The 22,487-nt window shown below is 41.9% G+C and overlaps 2 protein-coding genes across 2 annotated transcripts; one reads left to right on the forward strand and one right to left on the reverse strand.

The window, feature by feature from the left end:
- The first annotated feature begins 89 nt into the window (after positions 1 to 89).
- LOC142080715 (saccharopine dehydrogenase-like oxidoreductase) lies at positions 90 to 5,755 on the forward strand. Its single transcript, XM_075146598.1, has 5 exons — positions 90 to 349; positions 603 to 715; positions 1,631 to 1,711; positions 2,192 to 2,321; positions 3,645 to 5,755. Exons 2-5 carry the CDS (start codon positions 674 to 676, stop codon positions 3,755 to 3,757), a joined length of 366 nt encoding a protein of 121 aa, XP_075002699.1. The 5' UTR covers positions 90 to 349; positions 603 to 673; the 3' UTR covers positions 3,758 to 5,755.
- On the reverse strand, positions 4,681 to 22,420 carry LOC142081228 (protein ELYS-like). Its single transcript, XM_075147918.1, has 17 exons — positions 22,367 to 22,420; positions 15,113 to 15,203; positions 14,937 to 15,026; positions 14,634 to 14,774; positions 13,756 to 13,860; positions 12,895 to 12,988; positions 11,229 to 11,352; positions 11,053 to 11,109; positions 10,377 to 10,523; positions 9,405 to 9,592; positions 9,088 to 9,232; positions 8,862 to 8,993; positions 7,553 to 7,700; positions 7,316 to 7,466; positions 6,677 to 6,784; positions 5,998 to 6,178; positions 4,681 to 4,734 (listed from the first exon to the last, which is right to left on the reverse strand). Exons 1-17 carry the CDS (start codon positions 22,418 to 22,420, stop codon positions 4,681 to 4,683), a joined length of 2,010 nt encoding a protein of 669 aa, XP_075004019.1.
- Positions 22,421 to 22,487: the final 67 nt, after the last annotated feature.

Below are 22,487 nucleotides of genomic sequence, written 5' to 3' on the forward strand. Positions count from 1 at the left end.
TACAGAGATCAGCTGACTCTCTACTGTTGTCTTGAGGTACGCCAACTTTAATCTTTACTAGCTTGCCTGTAGTGAGCTGTGCTAAGGAAGGAGAGAACAGAAAGCGCGAAGAGTAGGCTTTGTCAATATGACCATGACCAGCAGTGGGGCGGTTCCTCTCGCCATGGCGGCCGGCGGCGGGGCTGGAGCGCCCGAGCGCCCCTACGAGCTGGTGGTGGTCGGGGCCTCGGGCTTCACCAGCCAGTTCGTGGCGGAGGAGGCGGCGCGGGCGGCGGCCTGCGCTGGGCCGTGGCCGGGCGGAGCCGGGAGAAGCTGCGGGCGGTGCTGGAGCGGGCGGCCGAGAGGCTGGGTACGGGCCGCGGCTGCGGGTCGTGTGGCGCAGCGCGGGGGCGGCGAGGCCCGCGCGGCCCCGCCGTCCCGGCCCCGTCCGTTGGGAGCCCACACCCCCGGGCGTGTGTGAGGGGAAGGGCTGAGGGGCGAAGCGGGGCAAGCCCCTCGGCGTGGGGGCTGCGCCGGGGAGGTGGCGGCTCGGCCCGGGGAGGGAAGAGACGCGCCCGTCGGCGCGGCGGGCGGTGTCGGTGACGGCGGTCTCCGGTGCGCAGGGAAGGCGGCGCTCGGGGCGGAGGTCGGCGTGCTGCTGTGCGATGTGGGCGACGCGGCCTCGCTGGCCGCCATGGCGAGGCAGACCCGGCTGGTGCTCAACTGCGTGGGCCCGGTGAGTGCGGTCCTCCGGGCGGTGCTCCCACGGCGTCCGCCGGGCGCGGCTCCCGGCAGAGCGCGGCTCCCGGCAGAGCCCGGGGCGGCGTCAGCCCCTCCGCCGCCGCTCCTCGGCTGCGTGCTGCCGGGCTCCCTGCTCCTCGGGGCAGGGAGAGCTGCGGCGGCTACCGGGAAACCTGCCGCTGGGCTCCGGCATTTCGGGAGCCCTCCGGATGAAATGTCGCTTTCTGAAATTGAACCAAAAGTACAACCGTGTGCTGCAGTCGCCTAAAGATTTCCCACCACCGTTTCTGGTGGTGTAATTCCCGGACAATCCTCGCTGAAATACAGCAGGGTTTTGTTTTTTTTTCCTCGAGTCTTTCACAGGCAGCGTAAGAAGCTGGTTGTGAAGTGGGGAGGAGTTTTGGGTTGGGCCACAACGTTTTAAGTGGTGCTAGGGTTGAAAGTAGAGCTGGAAAAGCAGCCCTTAGACTCGCTGTTTTAAAACTTTCAGCGGCAGCATTTCCAGCACATTCAGAGGGGATCAAAGTACGAGAGCTGGAGGTTGGGTCATGACAACGTCTTTGAAATTAAGAGTATTGAAGTAGAGAATACGCTGATCATACGAGTGCAATAAGGGTAAATTGAGATTAGATATATTGAGTTGGCCGTGGTGATCCTCTCTTGTGAGAGAAATACGGTGGAGCAGTCTGTGCAGCAAACTCCGTTATCAGTGATGAAGTTTGTTACGCTGTTCCTTCTCCCTGCCCCCCAAAACAATACAGGCACTATGACATATTTGCCCCACTTGGCAAAATCCATAGCCATCAAGCGTTTCCTTTGATTGTAGATACATGTGTTAGATAAAGCACATTGGGCGAGTTGTGGCCTGTGGGGTTTATTTTGTTATGTGTGGTGTTCTTTCCTTCTATAGTATAGATTCTTTGGCGAGCCTGTGGTAGAGGCGTGCGTTGAAAATGGTGCAAACTGCATTGACATCAGTGGCGAACCCCAGGTATGTGACAGTAGAAAAATGCTACCTTGTATCAAGGATCTACTGAAGGAGTATTTGTTTAGTATGTTTCATGTTTCTGCTCATGTTTTTGAACACGAGGACAAATTCTGCCTCCCGATCTACAATTTGAAGATGCATTTATTATTTTAAAGAACAACGGTGTATATTAGTTGTATAGTTTTCCTGCTTTTAGACACGAGCCTCTCGGGTTCTCTCTGGAAATCCAAAATTTTTGAATTCTGCTTTAAGTGTCGGTTCTGAGTCTACGTAGGAGTTTTGTGTAGATCACGATTCTTTGCACTGCTGTGACACTTTCATACTGTAAAGCAGGAGTAATATGTTTCTATCATCTTGAAGACGCTTGTAAGGGGTTTGAAGTGTGTAGGGTGCTACGATATGACAGTAAAGCGCTGATGGCTAATGTTGGGTGTGGGCAACCGTGGAGTTCGGCTTAAAATACTTTTTCTGACTGTGTTTTAGTTTCTGGAAGGAATGTTCCTGAAATACAACGAAAAAGCTGCGGAAAAGGGAGTATATGTCGTTGGAAGCTGTGGCTTTGACTCTATACCAGCCGACATGGGAGTACTGTACACCAGAGACAAGTTGAAAGGTGACTTAGTTAAACCAAGTGTGACCTTATGCTGAAGGAGAACCAGGTGATGCTTTCATCTGGTTTCCTAGAGCGGCAATGCTTATGTGGAAACTCTTTGTGTCTCTCTTTTTGCCTGCCTTTAGCAGCTGACCAGTTTCAGGCAAATCTGTAGATAAAAATTTAAAAGTAAATCATATTCCCGTTAGATTGGCGAAAATTGGTCATTAGGTAGAGGAGGGAGTCAAGGTCACGTTGCTCACGAAGAGAACAGAACCGTCAGTTGTCAGCAGCGGGCTGTTGAGCCAGCGCGTGGACGTCCCTCGGCAAGCCTCAGCGCACGGCCTCTCGTGCAGTGAGAATCTTGTAGGGAAGAGACGGGGGGTCAGGAGGGCTGTGGAAGGGGATCGCAAAGCAGTGGGTAATCAGGTTTCGTAAGTTTTCTTTTTCTACCGCAAAAGAAGAAGAAAACAGAGAAGCTGTTGCACTAGTGTAAGTAGATAGACAGTGCCATCCAATGCCTTTTTCCTTAAGAGCAGCTAGACAGTAACTGAAAGAGGATGAATGTATTTGAGAAAAGATGTGAGATGATTTAATTCTATGCAAATAGTACTTGATGCTAATCTCAAATGAGGCTACTTTGTTCGTCAGGTCTGACTTTCAGTTGGAGGGGCCGATAAGAGTATCCAAATGTTTTGCTTTTATCTCTTCCCATTTTGACTTCGTGGTATTATCACCTGTCTATCCAGTTGCTTGCTCCATTGAACTTGCCCATACAAGTACCGTTCTACAGTCTCAGAAGGAACCAGCAAAGCCAAACAAAGCAGAATTTGGAGGAGTTGTTTTGTTTTGCTGTTCATCACAACTAAGCATTCTTTGCAAAACACAAGCTATGCTAAAACTAAATGTTTGAGGATATCTTAGGTGTTTCGGGGGGTTGCGGGTTTGTGGCAGTTAAGGTCTGCCAAAGTCCGTAAGTCCATCTTGGTTTTCACAGCCTACGTCCTCCTTTATTTTGAAACTTGGAGGAGAACTAAATATGGCTTTTACGATTCTTTTCCTTTTTTTTTCCCATTCATTATTTACGTTATCTCATTACTTAGATAAATGAAAAATGTCATGAGTAAAGGTAGTATTAGTGACCCTTTCTGAAGTACTTAAGAAATTTGATGCTTGCTAACTAAAATAGCTTAATCTCAGTTCATTTTACTTTGAGATACAGATGTGACTCTGCCTTTTCAACTAATAATGTCAGTGGCCTGCTACTTGAGTCTACCAGAGTGTACTCTGGCTTTATGGACTAGTGACTGTATATGCCAAGTAATGTTTTCTCCTTCCTTAAAGGTACCTTAACTGCTGTCGAAAGTTTCCTGACGGTGAAATTTGGGCCTGAGGTTAGTTGGTTTATACCTTGGAAACGCAGAGGTATTTGTGGTAACATCGCCGTAGGCCATTAGAATAACTGTCATTACATTGATTCAGACCACGGAACAAGCTGGCAGGTCTTTCGTGATGAGTTTTAAGATCTTTAGGAGCTCATAAAAGTATCCCAAGCAAACACCCTTTTGTAAGGTTCATTTGCATAGGCTTTCTACCTAAAGTTTGTTGTGTTAAGCTGTTTCAAGAAGTGCTTAGTTTTTGCAGAGGTGTGGGAAGGATTCATACACAAACAAACTGTAGCAGGTACATAGCGTGTTGCCAGTAATCCTAGTGTTTGGCTGTTTGCTTTTCTTGTTTGGGGCGGGGTTTCAATACACTGTAATGCATATAATCGTAATACGTGTTTGTAATAATTGTAATAGTGTGTAATAGATGTAATAATTCTAAGGTCATTACTAAAATAATGCAGCGATGACCCAAACCAAGCCGGCGTTGGTGCCCAACACTCGAACATACTGCTTCTCCTGTCCTGAGTGCCCATCTTGACAGATGGGGCCCAAGTCATAGCCTGTTCCTATGAACATCTGGAGGCGTGGAGGAAGCCCATGGAATGGGGGAGTCGTATCTATCTGTTAAAGGGCAGGGGATAGTACTTAATGAGAATGTATAAATCTGCATGGTGGGTATAGAGATGGTCTAAGTATGTAGCATAAGGTGTAAGTGTTGGTAAGAAGGGATTGCAGTAATGAGAATTAAATACAATGGCATGGTTAGAAGATATGTATGTCTTAAATTATGTGGGACCTGAGCATGACGCACATTGTATGGAATAAGGGGTGGAGATTGTATTGGGTCTGGCTGAGATGGAGTTAATTTTCCCCATAGGAGCCCTCATAGTGCTGTGCTTTGTATTGATAGCTAGAAAGGCGTTGGTAACACACCAGTGTCCTGGAGATTCGGAGGGAGTTGCTAGGGTGTGAAGGCTGGAATTGAAAATAGACTATGGAGCAGTCCCAGGAAAACCAGAAGCAGATGTGGCCAAAACATTAGCTCTCTATGAAAAGAAATAAAAGCATTTACATTAAAACCAGTTAAATCTTCAAAACAGGAGACTTCCCTTGTCAAAACTATTACTTTAAATTACAAACTGAGTTTGTACCAGCAGAGAGGATGAAGTTTAGCCTCTGCACTGCTCTTTTTCCAAAGGTACAAAAATCTCAATGATAAAAACCCATGCTTTTTGTGTTTCTTTTGGCTTTTTTTTTTTTTAAATGCCAACATAAAATGTTATTTTTCAAATTAATTTCCTGAAGAAACAAGGATATGGCATCCTGTTGTCTGCAACGTTATCTCCCATCCCAGTCATTTTTGCAATTTCTACACTGCTCTTCTAAAAGGCATACAACTTCAGATGTCATCCCGCATACGGTGACTGCCGTGCGAAATGGCAATCAGCAAAGCAACAGCGATAGCTCATTTTTTCACTGATTAATCAATCCGCACACTAGACTCAATGAAGTGACACTGCTGTAAAAATACCTACACATCTTCGTCTAGAAGCTCGTTCAGGTCTTCTTACCTCAGCTCAAAAAAGATTTGGCATTATTGAAAGGGTTTAAAAGGAGGATAATGGAACTAGCTTAATGATATGGACGATACTTAGTAAGAAGAAAAAGGCTGTAATTCAGAGAGATCACAACTATTTTGTTCAGGTAGGCAAAGGCAAAAAGAGCAGCACCAAGAAGATAGGTCAAGCGTTATTTCCCCGCATGATGAGAGTTTGATGGCAGTGAATGGAAATACCGTTTAACACAAACAATTAATAAGTAAAATTACTGCAAAAGCCATCACTGAACTTGACAGACGCTGACATCACTTAGTTGTCATTCACTTAACTGGATTAAGAAACTGAAGCATGTACATTCTTGCTTGCAGGTATGCAAGTCAAACTACACAGAGCTATTAAGCACTTAAGTAACGAGATGGTTGAGCTACAAATTGCATCTTTAAGTACCTAAGTATATTGAAAAGTCCAATTTTAACTTACTTTGTTCCATGCAATAAAAACAAGTGTATTTCACAAAGCTATGGGACAACGCGCATACTGCAATTAAATTAGAACTAAACTTGCCCTCTTCAAGACTGTTCCCAACGTGCTGCTGCCAAAAGGACTGTATATACAAAGCCACATGCACACTGGAAGTATTCCACAATTCGAATCCAACAGTTTGTGTTAAATACTTTGGTGGTTTCATTTTAAACGACGTTTACAGGCTTTTGGTTTGGTGGGTTGTTGCTGGTTTTTTAAAATACAAACCTTAACCACAAGAGGAGTCTCTAGTAAATTCAGCTCTGAGGCTCTTGAAAAAATCTTTTCTGAGATGGAACCATGCACATTTGATTTCAATGGGCTGGACGCCATGAACGAAGTAGAAGCTCTGCATGGTGACTGTGCTGCAGAACACGAAGGAACAGGACGAACCACCGAATCCAGCAGTCTGTTAAGATACACAATTTAAAACACGAACATAAATAAATAAGTGAAAAAAATCATGCTGCATTCAAGAAATCTGAGATGATACATAACAAACACCTTCAATGAACAAGAAATACGGGTGAACCCTCCCTGTTGGGGTGATGTATCACGCCCATGAACAAGTTACAGGCATTTTCTTTCTTTTAATTATTTCTTTACATTTCACACTTAATTTCCTAAATCACTTCCGCTGAGGCAAGAGTAATCCAATGTTAAGTTGCACAAGTGATGTAATGCTCATGTCAGAAGAACATTCATCTACATTTCAATGCTGGGACCCCTTCAAATTCTCCACTTAGTGTGTCCCTAAGTTGACCTCTTCTTTTACAGATACAAAACTAAATGCAAACAAAACACTTTGCAAACACAGAAAGTATATACACACACACATATGTACACATATATATACACATGAGAAGCAACACCTTTCTGAAATACTCATTCTCTAGATCTACTATACCTTGAACATTTTTGTGAAAATTTGGTAACTGGTGTCCCAAGAAATGCACCGGGCAACTCTGCATCAGGGAGAGGACGTGTTATGACTGGTGGTTCTGGAACTCTAGGACTAGAATTAAAAGGAAAATGTAACTGGCTTTCGTTCTGCTGAAGTCCAAACGTACCAGAATTCAAGGTTATTTCACCATACCACCTGTAGGAAAATCATCTGACAACTACTAGCCTCTTTTCTGCTCTTTATAATGCTGCCTATTTTTAAGTAAAAAAGGCAGAAACGAAGCAAAAACTGGACAGGAAGTGGTAAAAAGAAAGATTACTGTTTGGTCACACAATCAAGTCTACCAAAATCCGTACGCCAAAAGCTTGATGGTAATCGTAGTTTGAGTTTCAACTATCTTAAATTTTGCAAACACATTTACCATGACGTAAATACATATATTTGCATAAATAAGATTATCATAGCAGAAAAACTCTCTCTCCAAATATTACTTATGATATATTGATTCTTACATGGTATATATTGTACACGCAAAAAAGCCAAAGCCTTCCCTCCAAAACACTAACATAAATGAAATGGATTTTTCTCTCTCTTCCTCCAAACCTGTAGCTCAAGACTAAACTTTGTTAAAAGGCTGCTTACCTATCATACTGTGAGAAACTGGTTTTCTGCTCATTTCCTACCCATACTTCTCCAATTTTGGACAATACATTACTGATGAAAGTTGCTCTTGTATGCACGTTTCCTGCATTAGCTTGTTTTGTTACTGTTGATAACGGCTTTGGTCTGGCGACTGTAAAGCAAGAGGGAAAAAATATCAGCCTTGTGTAATCAAAGTGATGGTTAGTTGTCCATTATATTTCCTCCCCTAAAAATTACCTTCTCTTAAGACCGATGAAGGCAAATGGTAAGGCCTGGCTCTCTCTGCAGCCAGCTTCCTTTGAACTCTCGGAAGGATCTTGCCATATTGGTCTAATATAGAATTTCTGGCAACTGCTCTCTCTCTCAAGCGAGGATCACGATCATTCTGATGAATCAAAAGCGTAAAGCAAAAAGTTAACTAGTTATAATAAGTTCGTGGCACAGAACTATCTGTGCTACTTCTAATTAGTGAAGAAATTTCCCCTACAGATAGAGTAAAATACACAGAACAGCAGCAAGTTCTACCCATCCGCACACACCAATTTCACCTGGTATTTTTAGCAAAGTGGAAGGAAGACTAGAATAACAACAGAACCTGCAACTTTAACTTAAAACTATACTGGCACTCTGCAGAACCTTATTCTGATACACGTGTTATCACCTGCAATTTTCAAACGGCTTACAAAATAGCAGGCTTTCCCTTGTTTTTCCTGAAACACCAATGTCCAAGATGGCTGAATAGACAGGGCAACTGCAAATTACGTTGGACAAAATGATGTATTAAAACAAGTAAGAAAAAGCCACCTACACAAACTTTCCCGCTGGATGGAAGTTTTCAAATGCAGGATGTAAAACTTCCAAACCCACCTTGTAAGTTTGATTCACTGGAAAAACTATGGTTCCAGAAAAAAGCAAATGCAGCACAGGTTCGTAACAGAAGTTCCCATAACACAAAATTTAATCTGGCTATTTTGAGAAACAGAACTTAGATAAGAATTTCTGTCATAAAAGTGGTAAAATGAAATTGCAGAGCTCACGCTACAACTTGAGGAATTAAGGAAAAAAAAAATGACACCATGCAAATTTTACCCATGGACTGGCATCCAGACTGCTCTCAGCTAGAAAAATGAAGTCGCATGCAAGATACAAGAGATGACATACAACGTACTCTTCATTCCACAGAAAGGAGTGACACAAACAACTTTCAATCATCTAACCCATACATAACACACATATCTGCATAACGGAATGATAAGACTGGCTGATAAAAAAGATATATATTTATTCCTCAGATGCCAACAAACTATTTTAAGTGGAGTCAGCAATGGTCTCTAACATTTAATTTGTAACCTCACAGAGTAGCTTTGGAATAGGGAAATATTTTGTTCAACTTTGAGGTTCAGCTGTAACTTAAGGTGTAGAAACTTATTCCTAGTATCTCAAAGAACGGTATAAAAACCAAAGCAGGATTTTTATGGAGTACTATCAAAACCGGTTAGTAACACCCAACAGGAACTTGCACACTTGACAGAACTTTTACGCTTACCATGAGATGAACCTTCACTGACTGATTCAACTGTAGCGCTGGGATATAGTTGGCACGCTGCAGATGGTGGACTAAAAGAAATTCGTGGTTCTGAACACCAGCATTGGTCTGTAAAAACTTCTCCAAACACTCCTATGAGAAATAACACATTTCAAAAATCTATTATGACTCTGCCTCTTCTCTTTTCAAAGAGACGATTAAGATTTGTTTTCTTGTCCACGCTTACTTGTTCAGTGTCTGTGAAAGGTAGCTTCAGCAAGTCTTCCATTAGTCCCATCTCCTGACAGATTTCATACATGTGTTTTAACAGCTCTTCTATGTTCAACTTAGTGGTGTGTTGCTGCAACAGACCCCACGCCTCCACCATGCACCTGTAATTCATTTTTTGGAGACGTAAAGGAATATTCATAGTATAACCAAAACGATGCCCCCAAATTATTGTATTCAAAGTTTAAAGGAGATTTAGGGGATCGTGATATATAGTATTTGTTCTCCACTTTTCACAATATTTGAATGCCAAAACGGTGGGACATATTTCTTTACCTATTGGACAACAACACAGTGAGGAAAAGCCGCACTTCACTACTGCTTGACATCGATGGCTTCATCATCTGTATGTATCTGAGGGCTCGCCTATGCTCTCCTTGGCACATGAGGGACTGAATAATTCTCATATGTTGCCATGACACGGTTTTGATTGTAGCTGGGTGAAAGAGCAGGGCCAGTGAATTCTGTAGAAGTTAGAGATCAGGTTTATTAAGACATACACACATGCACGCACGCAACAAAAGTATTCAAAAGTTTCTTAAGTAAGGGTGAATGTGTGTCAAATAAACTGGGATGACTTACTAATGAAACACCCGACACAGGACATGTAAATAAAAATTCTTAAGCATTTGCAGAAAAAAAAAAAAAATCAGTTACCCGCAGAGAAAAAAGTGAGTGTTTTAAAAGGAGGAATTCACACTTTTCTAGGTTAACCAAACCTCTCTACACAAACACCACTTTTTCTAAATACATTACTAAATAAGAAGTTATTCTCCCAGACAAACAGATTATATTAACATTGTGACAGGCAAAGAACAACCTTCAGCATCAGAAAGAACATGAGTTAGGTTGAGAAGTCACTTTTGCAGGCTTCTGTCTCAAATCTTGCTGCTATGATCGTAGTTTTAATATTTAAAGCACCTAAAACACTGCATTCGAGAACGTGCTCAACTGGTCTGCTGAAAACAACCTAAACGGGTGGCTTTGAAAACTCAGATATCAAGCATTAATGAAGTTGATTTCTTCTTTGTTTTAATCAATTTCCTCTCAAAGTAATTAAAACAAAATTTCAAATCAAATTAAAACAAAAATCAAATAATTCATTGCTGAAGATGTCGTAGCAGTATTACAAAAAAGCTTCTAATGTTTTATCACCTGTTATTAGCTAAGCACCATTTTTTTAACATCATGTTATAGATTACAGCTGTGTACTGCAATGTATGTCTAACTAAACCGTAACATACTTACTTCGTAATCGTTGTGATCCAGAAGCCAAAAACCTTGAATAAGCTTAACAAGACCCCACGGGATCGCAAAGGCAGTTGGGAAGGAGTCGATTGAAGTTTCTCTTTTATTTGGAAAAGAATGCATGATATCTAGCAGCAAGTAAATCGTCTGATATCAAGCGTCTAATTAAGGCTAATACCTTTGTAAGGCCAAAAATGTATCACATTACATTTAGAAAAACAGAATGAAATAAGAATATAAAAGTGGTAGGAAGCAGACAACACTAATGTGTTAGTCTTGCCATTTTAAGCTATTCTAACCTGAATAGTCAGGTCCTAACCACAGAATTGCATTCTGAATAAATAACTGGAAAGACAGACTCTTGGATTTCTGTAAGGCATTCAAAAAGTTTAACTTTAGATATTTAAATACTTCTGTTATAAACTCAGGCTCCCTCTTTAGGCAGTGGAGCTACCAGTTGGACATTCGAAGCATTTGAACATCCACTGCTTAATTATTAAAGTAAACATATTCTACAGTTGGTTTTTTTCCTCATTTTCAGAGTACATGAAACAATGTGAATTATGGTGTCCTTGAACACAACTTAAAAAATGTTATTAAACCCGTAGGTGACAAACATTTAAGAACATTTATGTGCATATACTGAAGGTGTAATGAAAGTAACTAGAAAGGATACAATTGCATGTTTGTAGCTTTCTTCAATGCTTTCTAGCAAATAGAGATCCAGCAGTGCCTGAAATGAAAAATTAAGTTTTTTTAAAAACTCCTGTCTTTCATAAATCAGTGGCTTTTCCGGGGGGGGTTGGGGAGGTGGTTTTTGCTGCTGTTGTTTTCCGTGAACATGACACTCACATGCAAACTAGCAGGTGGGTACTTCCCAGTTCCCCCTTCATCTCTCCGCCACAACTTCTCAACTTGGTCTCCTAACTGGGAAACCATTCCGTCAATCATCAAGCAGTCAGAATCCCATTTTCCTCTGGAACAAAAGGTAGCAAGGATTTGGACAGAGTAAAACACTAATTCCAGCCTCTCAGTGTAAACAGATTTCCTCCAGTCAAACAAAAAAAAAGCTGCCATGAGTCAAAGAAAGTAACAAACATACAAAGGCATGATTAGGACTGGAATTGCATGTGAAAGAAATCGCTAAGTCAGATGAAAGAAGTTCGTTAGATCATACTCAATTATTAAAGGAGTTCAAAATAGAAATCCTAAAAGCTCTCATTAAGTGAAAAGTTGCAACGGCCCTTCGGTTTTCAGGTTTTCTTTTTTATTGTATTACTTGTAGTACAAAGGAAGTATAAACAAAGTTTTTTAAGTGCCAAAAATAACTACCCTCATACTGTCTAACAGAGGAAACCTAACCGTATCAAAATACCAGGACTCTTCTGTAACACTAATCGAATGCCTCAAATTGGGAGTGTTCCTATACACAGCTCTGAGACAACATAATGGAAATTTCAGATTTTGTTCTCAGCATCTCACTTTCGCTACTGGGAAAACAAAGTTATTTTCAGAAAGCTGAGCGTACAGGTCAATTCTAGTATCATCTTAAGCGGGATCTATGTTTCTATACACATACCATTACACTTATGGATGGCTGAACTGTTAAAAATTACATTCTTCAAAAGTCCATCACAGTCTTCTGCTGACTGCAACGCCACCCTTTCACTTCCCGATGATAAAAAAAGCACAAAAAGCACACTAGAGGGTGTTTGCTTCTAAGGAACCCATGAGCCTGGCTGTAAGTTACTTGAGAAGTAAGCTAAGTAAGATGAACTTGAAAGTCAACGCCTAATACACTGCAGCTTCCACCTGAGCTCATCTTGCAGCATCTTGTTCACAGAGCCATAGCCTAAGTTTCTTTAGGTCAGTCTTTAGTTTTTAGTACAATTTCCAAAGAAAAATCTATTATCGTCTAACGCAAGGCATACCACCTATATGCTAGCAAGCTAGTCCAGGAAAGGGAGTTTACATTAGGAAGGGACTTTTATCCAATAGCCAGTAGAGTGCTAGGTGTGCCAACTACCTGTAACTCTGACTATCTTATTAAATTACACAAAGGTACTTGTGAATAGGAGATTCAGGCCAATACAATTCTTACCATCTATTACTAGTCAATAAGAGAGATGGTTTTTTTTTTTTTTAAAAACGTGCTTTCTTCTGCGTCCAAAACGATTGTTCTGGGAACGCCGTGCTTTGCTGAACTGGAGATGACTGATCCTATCCTAGTCACATGATCCTTTTCAGTAGGAACAAATTACACAGATTAGCCAAGGAATTAAGTACGCTACAAAAAACGATGATACCAACAAACGGTACCAAGCAGAGGTATATATAAACATTTTAACACCGGAAAGCAACTTCTGTGTTCAACAGAACACTTGCGCCACTGAAGTTAAGCGGATGGCCGGCAAATGCATTAAGCGTAGCAAATACACCTGTTGATATAAAAGCCATTCACTTCCACTTCTGAATTTGCAGTGGAACCAGTGTTCCGGAGTTTTCCTGTAAGTCTTACCTTGATAAACGCTCGAGTTTCTGTCGATGACCAGTATAGTAGCTCTGAATCAGAGGATAATTGTAGAAAGGTCTCGACAAATGCATCTCATCATCTACAGGCAATAAAGCAAAAGCAAGTTAAGGAAGTAATAGCACGTTTTTAAACTAACATTTTTGAGTAAAAAGACAGAAGGTCACACACGCTAAGCATCAAGAAGCCTCCAACTCTGAAAGAAGCCAATCCTGTTTCTGCCTTTGCTAAAAGAGATGTAGGCACAAGACTCAATTCCTTCTTGTCCCAAGTGCCATTTCAAGTTTACAGTTGATGTAGCATTCAGAACATGTCGTGTAAACTGAAGCTCACTATAAAACAAAAAAATTCTCAAAGGGAAGGGTTTTTTAAACGTGTCATGTGAGCATTTGTAAGACAGTTAAGGCTGACAACAGAATTTATAATCCATCCAAATAAAGAAGTATTTCCAAGGTGTATTATTTCCCTCATGCAATAAATAAAAAGTTCAAAACACGCAGGTAATGCTTTTACCGTAAAAACAACCATTCCAGTATTTGTTGCTTAATAGTTCTTTGTTTAAAATCCCAAGTATTTCAAGCTGTGGACGTAAGCAACTCCTTGAATCAGAGGCTTATGGCTACTGCTAAAAAACATCCAGGAAAGAAACTGCTTGCATTACTCTACACTACGTACCTGAAAAACCTGTAAAATCTCAGTTTCACCAACAGATCTTCAGCACACGCTGGCACTGAACCAACACGACTTGTTACTGACGAAACCTTTATAAAAGCATGGCTAAGCCTGCGTTCACAGGAATCACTCACTGCACAGTCTCCTTGTTACAAATGTATTGCAGTTTAGGCTTACCTAAACCCTCTGGAAGGAGACTGGATCGACAGAACCAGATGACCACTTGTGCATACAAAGAAATGAGGCTAGTTACCACCTGCTTATTTGTCAAGTCTGCAAAACCTGAAAAAAGGCATAAGAGGACTTTTGTTACGCAATTCCTTTCATTTTACAGAACTCCCTTCATCAAACTCCATAGAAAGCATAAAAATTACACGGTAGAAATGTTTGTCTTTGCATTTTTCACTCTGTATCACTTCCTTATTTGAAGAAAACACCCACAATCACCACCAAAACAAAAAGCAACCCCTACAAAGAAGCAGATTCACTAAAGGTTAAAATAAAAAAATAAAGCCTGAACTATTAAAATGCACTCATGAATAAGACATCTGTTTTTCACAGAGCAAAGATTTTTACTATAGCAAAGGGATATTCCTTTTTTTACTCAATATGCGAAGAACAATTTATAATATAAAAAGCCATAGAAACTCACGTCACTTCTTTACAAGTTACTCATTTATGCATCTCTCATATTTTTTGGTACTTTGCAACACAGTATTTGCATGCAATTATAAACTGCTAGCTAAGAATTAAGAATGATTTTCAGCCTTACCACATTCAGTTGCTGTCACTTCAAGCCGGTTGCTTACATAGCTGCTTGCTGAACGTAGCCTCCCCTACCCGCCTGCATGAACTCCACAACAAACTACTTCCCTGAACTCAGTGCCTAGGAAGTGGGAGTCCCAACGCCTCGGATTTAAGCCCCTTCTCCCAGCTAAATTCGACCGTCTTCAATCCTCAAAACCAACAAAAGCTCGTGTTTCCACCATTACAACCCAAGCGTAATTCCAAATCTTAATGAAACATGCCAAAGATTCAGTAATACTATGACAAACCTTTTTCAGTAAGCTCTTGTGCTTCTGTCAGAAAGCAGTTTAAGACTGTGCTAAGGTTGCTCAGAAGCAACTGGCAGTGCTGAAGAGACTGTAATATCTGTGGGTCAATGAAGTTGCAAGAGCCATCGAACAGCGGAACACCTGTTCAGGAACAAATATTAACCCATCAGCCTACAGGGCAATTTCAGAGTTTCAAAGTACCCTTAAAGAACCGCGTGCAATATCGTATACCGGCAGATTACTGGATAAGCTCAATTAGAAAGAGTGATTTTATGGTTGCAGAACGACTACGCTAGTACTCACATATTTGCTCAAATTCATCTTTCGTATAGATCACTTTGTTCCATGTCCACTCAAGAACAAACCGTAAATTAGCAGCAGAACTTGGCTGCTCTTTAAAAAAAGAGAACAAAAAAGAAATGAATCAACCATTTCAAACTGAAAAATACATAACATAAAAACAACAGAAGAACTATTACCTTCAGATGTCCAATGTTTAATGCATCCAGTCAGAAGTTCTAAAGAACCTGTCTGGACAGCAGCCGACAATACTGCTTCTAACTGCTCCTCCTAAACATAACAGACAAAAGAAAACGAGAATCTCACATACTTTCACTATCTCAACTGTCAGCTGTAAATGTTTGTTTCTACCTGTATACGCAGACATCACAAAGTCAAGTAGTGGACATGCAACTAATTCCACATTCTTTTTCTTAATTCTAGCCACAGGCTGGACTGCTTGTTGGTCTGAGGAACACGCTAAGCTTTTCCTCTGACATTTCAGCTTACTGAAGGCTAATTCTAATCTTTATTTGCATGCCTCTGCATTATAGCCTCAATGTGATATTTCCGTATTTTTCTGAAAACTGGTTTCAGACAAGGAAACTCACCAAATACTACTTACGGTGGCAAACAAAACTCCAAGCCAAGCTTCTGGACCCTAATTCTGAAATTCGTCTTACTAGCATTCAAAAGAAAGCCCTGCTCAAATGCCTAACAACAGTCTCTGAACGATATAGTCACAAGTCAGCCAAGGTTATTAATAATTTCTGGATTTCCCAAGCTATTTCTGAACTGGAGCTGACATCAGAACATCTAATTTGAATGTAAGGGTCTACATCAGGCTTGCAAAATAAGCAGTCTATGGGCTAGGTCAACTTGCCAAGCGTCCTGGTTTCAGCTGGGGTAGTCAATTTTCTTCCTAGTAGCTGGTACAGTACTGAGTTTTGGATTTAGGATGAGAGTAACGTTGATAACGCACTGATGTTCTAGTTGTTGCTGAGCAGTGCTTACACTAAGTCAAGGACTTTTCAGCTTCTCATACTGCCCTGCCAGCGAGGGGGCTGGAGGTGCACAAGAAGCTGGGAGGGGACACAGCCAGGACAGCTGACCCAAACTGGCCAAAGGGATATTCCATACCGTATGACATCATGCTGAACAAAAAAACTGGTGGGAGTTGGCCGGTGGGGCGCGGCCGCTGCTCAGGAACTGGCTGGGCGTCGGTCAGCGGGCGGTGAGCGATTGCATTGTGCATTACTTGTTCTGTATATTCTTTTAACATCATTATTATTTTCCCTTCCTTTTCTGTCCTATTAAATTGTCTCTATCTCAACCCATGAGTTTTACCCTTTTTTCTGATTCTCTCCCCCATCCCACTGGGGGGGAGTGAGCGAACGGCTGTGTGGTGTTTAGCTGCCCGACGGGTTAAACTGCAACACCAAGAAATTTATTTTAGCTACCACACTGTGCAGAAGTGTTATTTGCCCTAACACACTTCCACACATCCGGTGAAGAAGCCAGTAGACAGGAAGATGAGGGCAGTGGGAAGACTGCTCTCCCCTTCCTACTAACTGCTCCGCTGTATGATGACTAGCTAATTGATCATTTAGCTTAGATCCTCCCTGGGTGAAGATGGGCTGTTCATCACAAAGGCTGCATCTCTCATGAGACTCTTCAAATGAGAGAGAAAGGTCGGTGCCCTGCAAATGGAAAACCTATGAAAGACGGGGCTGAAAGTCACTATGGTGGGATAAAGCAGATAGAAGGTAGTGGGTGTCATGAGATAAAGGTGATTAAGGTGCTGCAGCAACAAGAGAGCAGCCTAAGAGGAGTAAATTGGGCTACTGTGGCACAAGGCAAAGGCTACAGAGGTGAAGATCTGCTTTGAGAGGATGCAGATCCTGCCCAGGTGCAGGACTTTGCACTTCCCCTTGCTGAACTGCATGAGGTTCCTGTCAGCCCATTTCTCCAGAGAGACGGTCTGTATCAGAATTCTACAGTCAAGCTCATGTCACTCAAGTGCAGCCTGCAGATTGTCTTGCAGAGTTTGTGCGGATGCTCCACAAGCTCTCTGAGAAGCACGAATCTACAGCAGAAGGTGAGAGAAGAAAGAATTTCAGCTCTCTATCCCAACAGCCCCCAACAGCTAAGATCCTGTATCTGATGCAGACCATAGATTTGATTCCTCTTTAAATGAAAAAGCAAACAGGGCCACTCTGCATTTTGTGTCTGCATAAACTTCTGTGTGTTCATTTTATGCTGCATCTAACAGGACTAAATTCATTAAGACCTCTGCTGAACAGTGGAAAGAGTGCCTGCACACTACACCTCTTTGACTTGGATGGTGATGACCACATGAGACTGACCGCTGGTGGCATTCATGGTAGTCATAGCTGTTCTCATCTTACTCCCTTGTTCCATTATTCCCTCGATCTGTGCCAACTGGTGGGACCACAGGTCAGGGGGTGAGCGAGTGAAGAGTCAGCAACTGAAGTCAGGTCAGGGGTGACAGAGGCCCGTGTGTCTGCGGTGTCAGCAGGTGGGGCGGTGAGGGTCTCCGTGCCAGCAGCTGGACTGGGTCCACAGTCATGGGGCCAGGGAGGGAGTGGGGTGGTTGTATTTTCCCCTGGCCATATGTGCACGTGTAAATTGCCAGCAGAGTTGAGGGTGGGGTCGCCCATGAGTAGGAGGAAGACTCAGCGTCTCAGCCAGAGGCGAGGGAGGGAGCCCAGGGTCTGGGCACAGACAGTAGCTGGGCTTGAGGCTGTGCCCATCTTCTGGGGCTCTGCAAACGTGGCTGTGCGTGGGAACCTACAGAGTGACAGCACGCCTCCAGTGTCACTCGTGAGCTTAAATTGCAACAAGCCGGAGAGGAGGCTTTCGGTGGGTCACCATCGTGCTAGATGAGGGGTGTTAAAGGCATGGCCCCCTCTCTGGGAGCCTGCGTAGCCAGCCATGTTGTTGTCAGGCATGTGCGTGGTGCACGCCCAGCCTCGCTACTGGCCTGACCTGCAAACGGGGAAGCAGCAGCCACATCCCCAGGTCTGGGACTGAGACACCCCCAGGTCTGGGGTGCACAGGGCTGGGCTCCTGCGGCCAGGAAGGAGGAAGCCCTGGGTTAGCAGATCTGTAACATCCCTTCACTACTTGGCAGGCACTGGCGTCAAAAGTTAAGCTTCGCAGTAATAAATCCACTAACTTCAAAAAGAAACCTGTTCTGTAACAGTAAGACTATGGTCAAGATTAGAAGTGAAAATAAAAGTCCAGGACACGATTTTTTTCCTCTGCCCAAGCAACAAGAACTATCTATAACAGGAGTAACTCGACTTCAAATAGGGGTTTGCATTTCCACGTTGATATGGCGAGCGAGATGGGAAGGAATGCATTTTCCCTGTTGTGTTTATGACAGGAGTGCACAGTGGATGATGTCAAAGGAAAACAGAAACATGTTCACAAATGGCACCCTCGCATCGTTTCTGCTGGCACAGAGCTGGGGAGGCTGGTTAGGGAAAACAAAGTGCTCTTTCTTAAGGGAAGTAACACAGGAGCAAGTCACACGCAGCTTTCAGTAATCAGGGTGGTATTTTTGTAGACAGAAGGCACTACTGCACGGGATTGAAGCTTTCTGCTTACGGCAGTGCTAGAATCCACTGGACTACAAGCGCAGAAGCATGCTGATGGAGTGGGAGCAGCCAGCAGCCACAGCAGCTGTAGCGCAAGGCTAAAAACGTCGCTCCTGCTGTGTAGGAGAGGTATGGCACTATAAAGCTTCTGCACCCTATAAAGGTGTACAGGAGAAAGCATTCATTTTCTTTACTGAGGTGCTGGAAAGACTTTCTCATGAACACCCTGTGCAAGAGCGAAGTCAGGAAGCATAACGGAGATTAAAGATCAGCTCACTTTATGGTAGGTAAAGGAAGATCAGTGTTTGAACAGTTGCTAAAAAAAAAAAGGATCAATTAATTACACCTGTGACAAATTATCATTTTGGGGTTTAGCTGTACGACATCAACTTTTTATTCAACATTATTTTATAGGATCCACTATGACTTGTACTGTCAGTTGCTCCATATAGTCACAGTTTCTGTTTTTGCTAATTTGAAATGAACTGAGTCTTCTAAAGTACAACCTGGAAAGATCTTGGAAATAAATGACACTGTGCTAATTCCACCTGGTACTGCTTGTTCTTTTCCCAATTCCGGGTGGCTTTGAAGAGCTCTTTGCACACAACGGGCACAAGGCCTCTGCACTGTATCCGATCATCAAATAGCTCTTCCCTGAGCTGGTCTGACCGTACACCAGCAGCATAGTGTTATAACCTTGCCAGGCGTTCTCCAGCACTCCTTGACCAAGACCACAGAAGACCTCTCTCAAAAATGATCAAGTGCACCCTCTTCATAGATGAGCAAGCAAATGCATACACAAGCACTGCTGCCCGGCAGGAGTGCCCCCACTAACAGTTTAAATTAGGAATCAACATTTGCAAACACACTTGAAAATAATACCGAGTTCCAGGATGACAGAAATGTAGATAAAATCTGGATAATGCTTCAAACCACTAAACTGATAAATGCCAGTCATTTGCATTACAGTTACACGAATGTTAATAAAGGGAGATAAACAAACTGACCAGTCTACAACTGTGTATTAGCTAAAACTGCTTTTAGTTGGTTCTTTGAATAAAATCTTACCTGGCCTGTGTAACTGTTGGATCCTGCCGAGGTGAGCATACCATTCTCGTCCTTTAGGAAGCCCCTATGAGACCAACAGGCCAGATGAAAAGGGAAGGTTTTCCTGTGCCCTGGATTCCATGCTTGTGCTGTTGGAGTTCATAGAAATCACACACCTACTTCCTGCATCCTTCTCTGTGTATTAAAATTACAGTTGTAGTATCAAAATACAAGCAATCAGTCATTCACTAATAATTCATGGTTTAGACTGAATTTAAACCAAGTTCAACAGCAATGCACACCACACCAATGACTGCTGTGGGACAAGCTGCCCGCTCTTGAACCATGCCAGGTGATACACAGCCAAGGAGTAAGAGACCTCAATGAACGGACGCATCAGTGACCGTAACTTGCATTTTTCCCTTCTACCTCACATATTGGTCATCCGCGTAGCACAGTGCATTGGGAAACGCATTTTATTTTAGGAACAGCTTTAATTCAAAAGGAACCACAGTCCATTTATCTCCCAGCATATCAAAGAGACTCATGATCTTTACTACTTTGGTGAAAAAAGCAGTCCTGGAATGGGAACCCAGAGGTTTTGCACATAAGACAAGTACAAAGTACAAATAAAATAAGAAATAACTGCTATCTTATTACTTGAAATTCTATTATTTCTTAGTATTTTCAGATTGGCCTAGGCTAATAGGTTACAAATATTGCCTGACAACTCACAAGGAACTATGGATTGGCTTCTGCCTGGAGCTTGTTTTTTTCCCCACCAGAAATCAACAACTAAGCTATTTATGATCAGTTACGTGGCAACTGATGAAATTGCAGCAAATAAATTTATTGTGCTGACAAGCCTGAGAGTAGTCTTCTGTGAGAGAAAGTTCTGACGGGGGATTAAATGACTTAGTTATCTGCAGCCTTATTTGCACACCGGGTATGTACAAATATTAAGGTAAACAAACTAAATCAACGTGAATCAATTAACGCTTTAAGCACCAAGCAGCTATCAAAAGTAACATGGATTTGCTTTAATTCTCCTTCAAGCTATAACTTGGAATGAGTACTTTCATCAGCCTTGGCTTCTAAACATTTGAAGAAGAGAAGTCTTATGAATATTTGTATTACCTCTCTGAGGTCAGTCAGGGAACCATTTCTACTGAAACATTTCTTTTCTTGACAGATTCCCTTCTAACAACAGCCCATAATCCTATTAACATTCATTCGACCTTCACTAATACCTCCTACTATATATTTCCTGAAAATAAAATCTGCCATTACAGCTATTTTTATTCTTTCTGAACGGTGAGAGTCTGCTATCCCAAGGCAGTCAGCCTTCCAGTGGAATTTTCTCTGGGGTTATGGCCCCAAGGGTACAGATGCACATTTAGCTTCAGCTTTTAGCCATCTGACATTAGATCAAAGCAGATGCATCAAGATACTCTTGAGAAATCCCAGCTCTTCTTTAGGGGGAGAAAAACACACACCCCTTGAGCAATTAAATTCCCTACAGAAAAACTTCAGAATTGCTGTGTTTAGTGATGAACTGTACTGAAGTAGCTCCTGGGAAATTCTCATCTTGCTTGCAAGAAAATTGCTGCTCTGTGCCCCTAGAGCTTTCTGCATGCATCCACCACAATGATGCATCACCCCTCTTTCTTTCACAGGCCCCTCATGCCCTTCTCTGGCACCATGAATATTATCTTTCTCTCAGATACATATCCAAACACCAGCAATTCTCTATTAAGACTCCTAGCCTGCTCAGCCACTTGCCCCCAAGCCATTTTAATCTTTTAAAGAAGCACTGCTCACGCACTGGATCTCTCTCACCCTGGTTGAAATGATCTTTTCCACTCTATCCTTCACATATCTGTAGCAAGCCTCAAGAAAAAACCTCAAGTAAAATCTATTTTCTCTACTTCATTATAAACCCATCCTTGAGTTGCCATCTTGACGCTGTTAGCTAGCTGCTGCTCCTTTTCTCAGGCTCTAAATAAAAATTCCCAGTGCTTGTTTTTGCTTCCATTTCCTTCTATGTTCTTCAAGTTTCTGAAATCCCATTCCTTGTTCCGCATTATGCTTACACTCCTATTCTTTTTAAACTGCTCCCTAGGGAAACTGGTCAGCACCCAAGAGCTACACACTCAATCTAAGTAACTGAAAAAAAAAAAAAAAAGAGGAAAACATTTTAACATATAATTGGATTAAAACTCCTTTAAAGTAAAAAATTACTAGACTATCACAAACTTTGAGGAAGTTATTAAATCTCTTGCCAATTTTCTTGTTATTACTATTGCTTTCTTTTTTCCCTCCAAAGCACTGCCAAATGAGGATAACTCAGCTGAGCTGGTTATAAAATAAAGAGGCTAAAAATTACTACAAATTATCAATGAAATTAGCTAATATCATGGTTTCATTTGTTTTAATTGATTTTCATACCAAAAAATATACTGCAGGTATAAGTGACAGAAACATGTTAAAACCCTATTAAGCAATCTTCACTAGCGTTTCATCAGTCAATTCTATTTGATCAGGAATTGGACCATTTTATAAATACTCTTGTGCACTACACAAAACGTCTATTCAGATTTGACGTCCGTTTTCTTTTCCAGTTTTGAAAGTTTGATCTCTTACTCCATTTTTTGAGCTATTCGCTGCATTTCTGTAAAATGTGAATTTAAAAAAAAAATTGCTAGAACTTCCCCCCCCTTTCCTCTTTGACCATATTTATATTGTAGATCAAGTACAAAATACTCAGCGTAAATAATTACTAACCTGACTGTCAGGTCTCACTCGAACTGCCACTTTCACTCTGTCCACATTTGGCATTTTTTAACCTTTCATTCAGTCATGAATACTCCCAAGGAGAAAAATATCTAAATGCACGCAACTGCTT

The sequence above is a fragment of the Calonectris borealis genome, chromosome 3 (assembly GCF_964195595.1).
Source record: "Calonectris borealis chromosome 3, bCalBor7.hap1.2, whole genome shotgun sequence".
Classification (NCBI taxonomy): domain Eukaryota; kingdom Metazoa; phylum Chordata; class Aves; order Procellariiformes; family Procellariidae; genus Calonectris; species Calonectris borealis.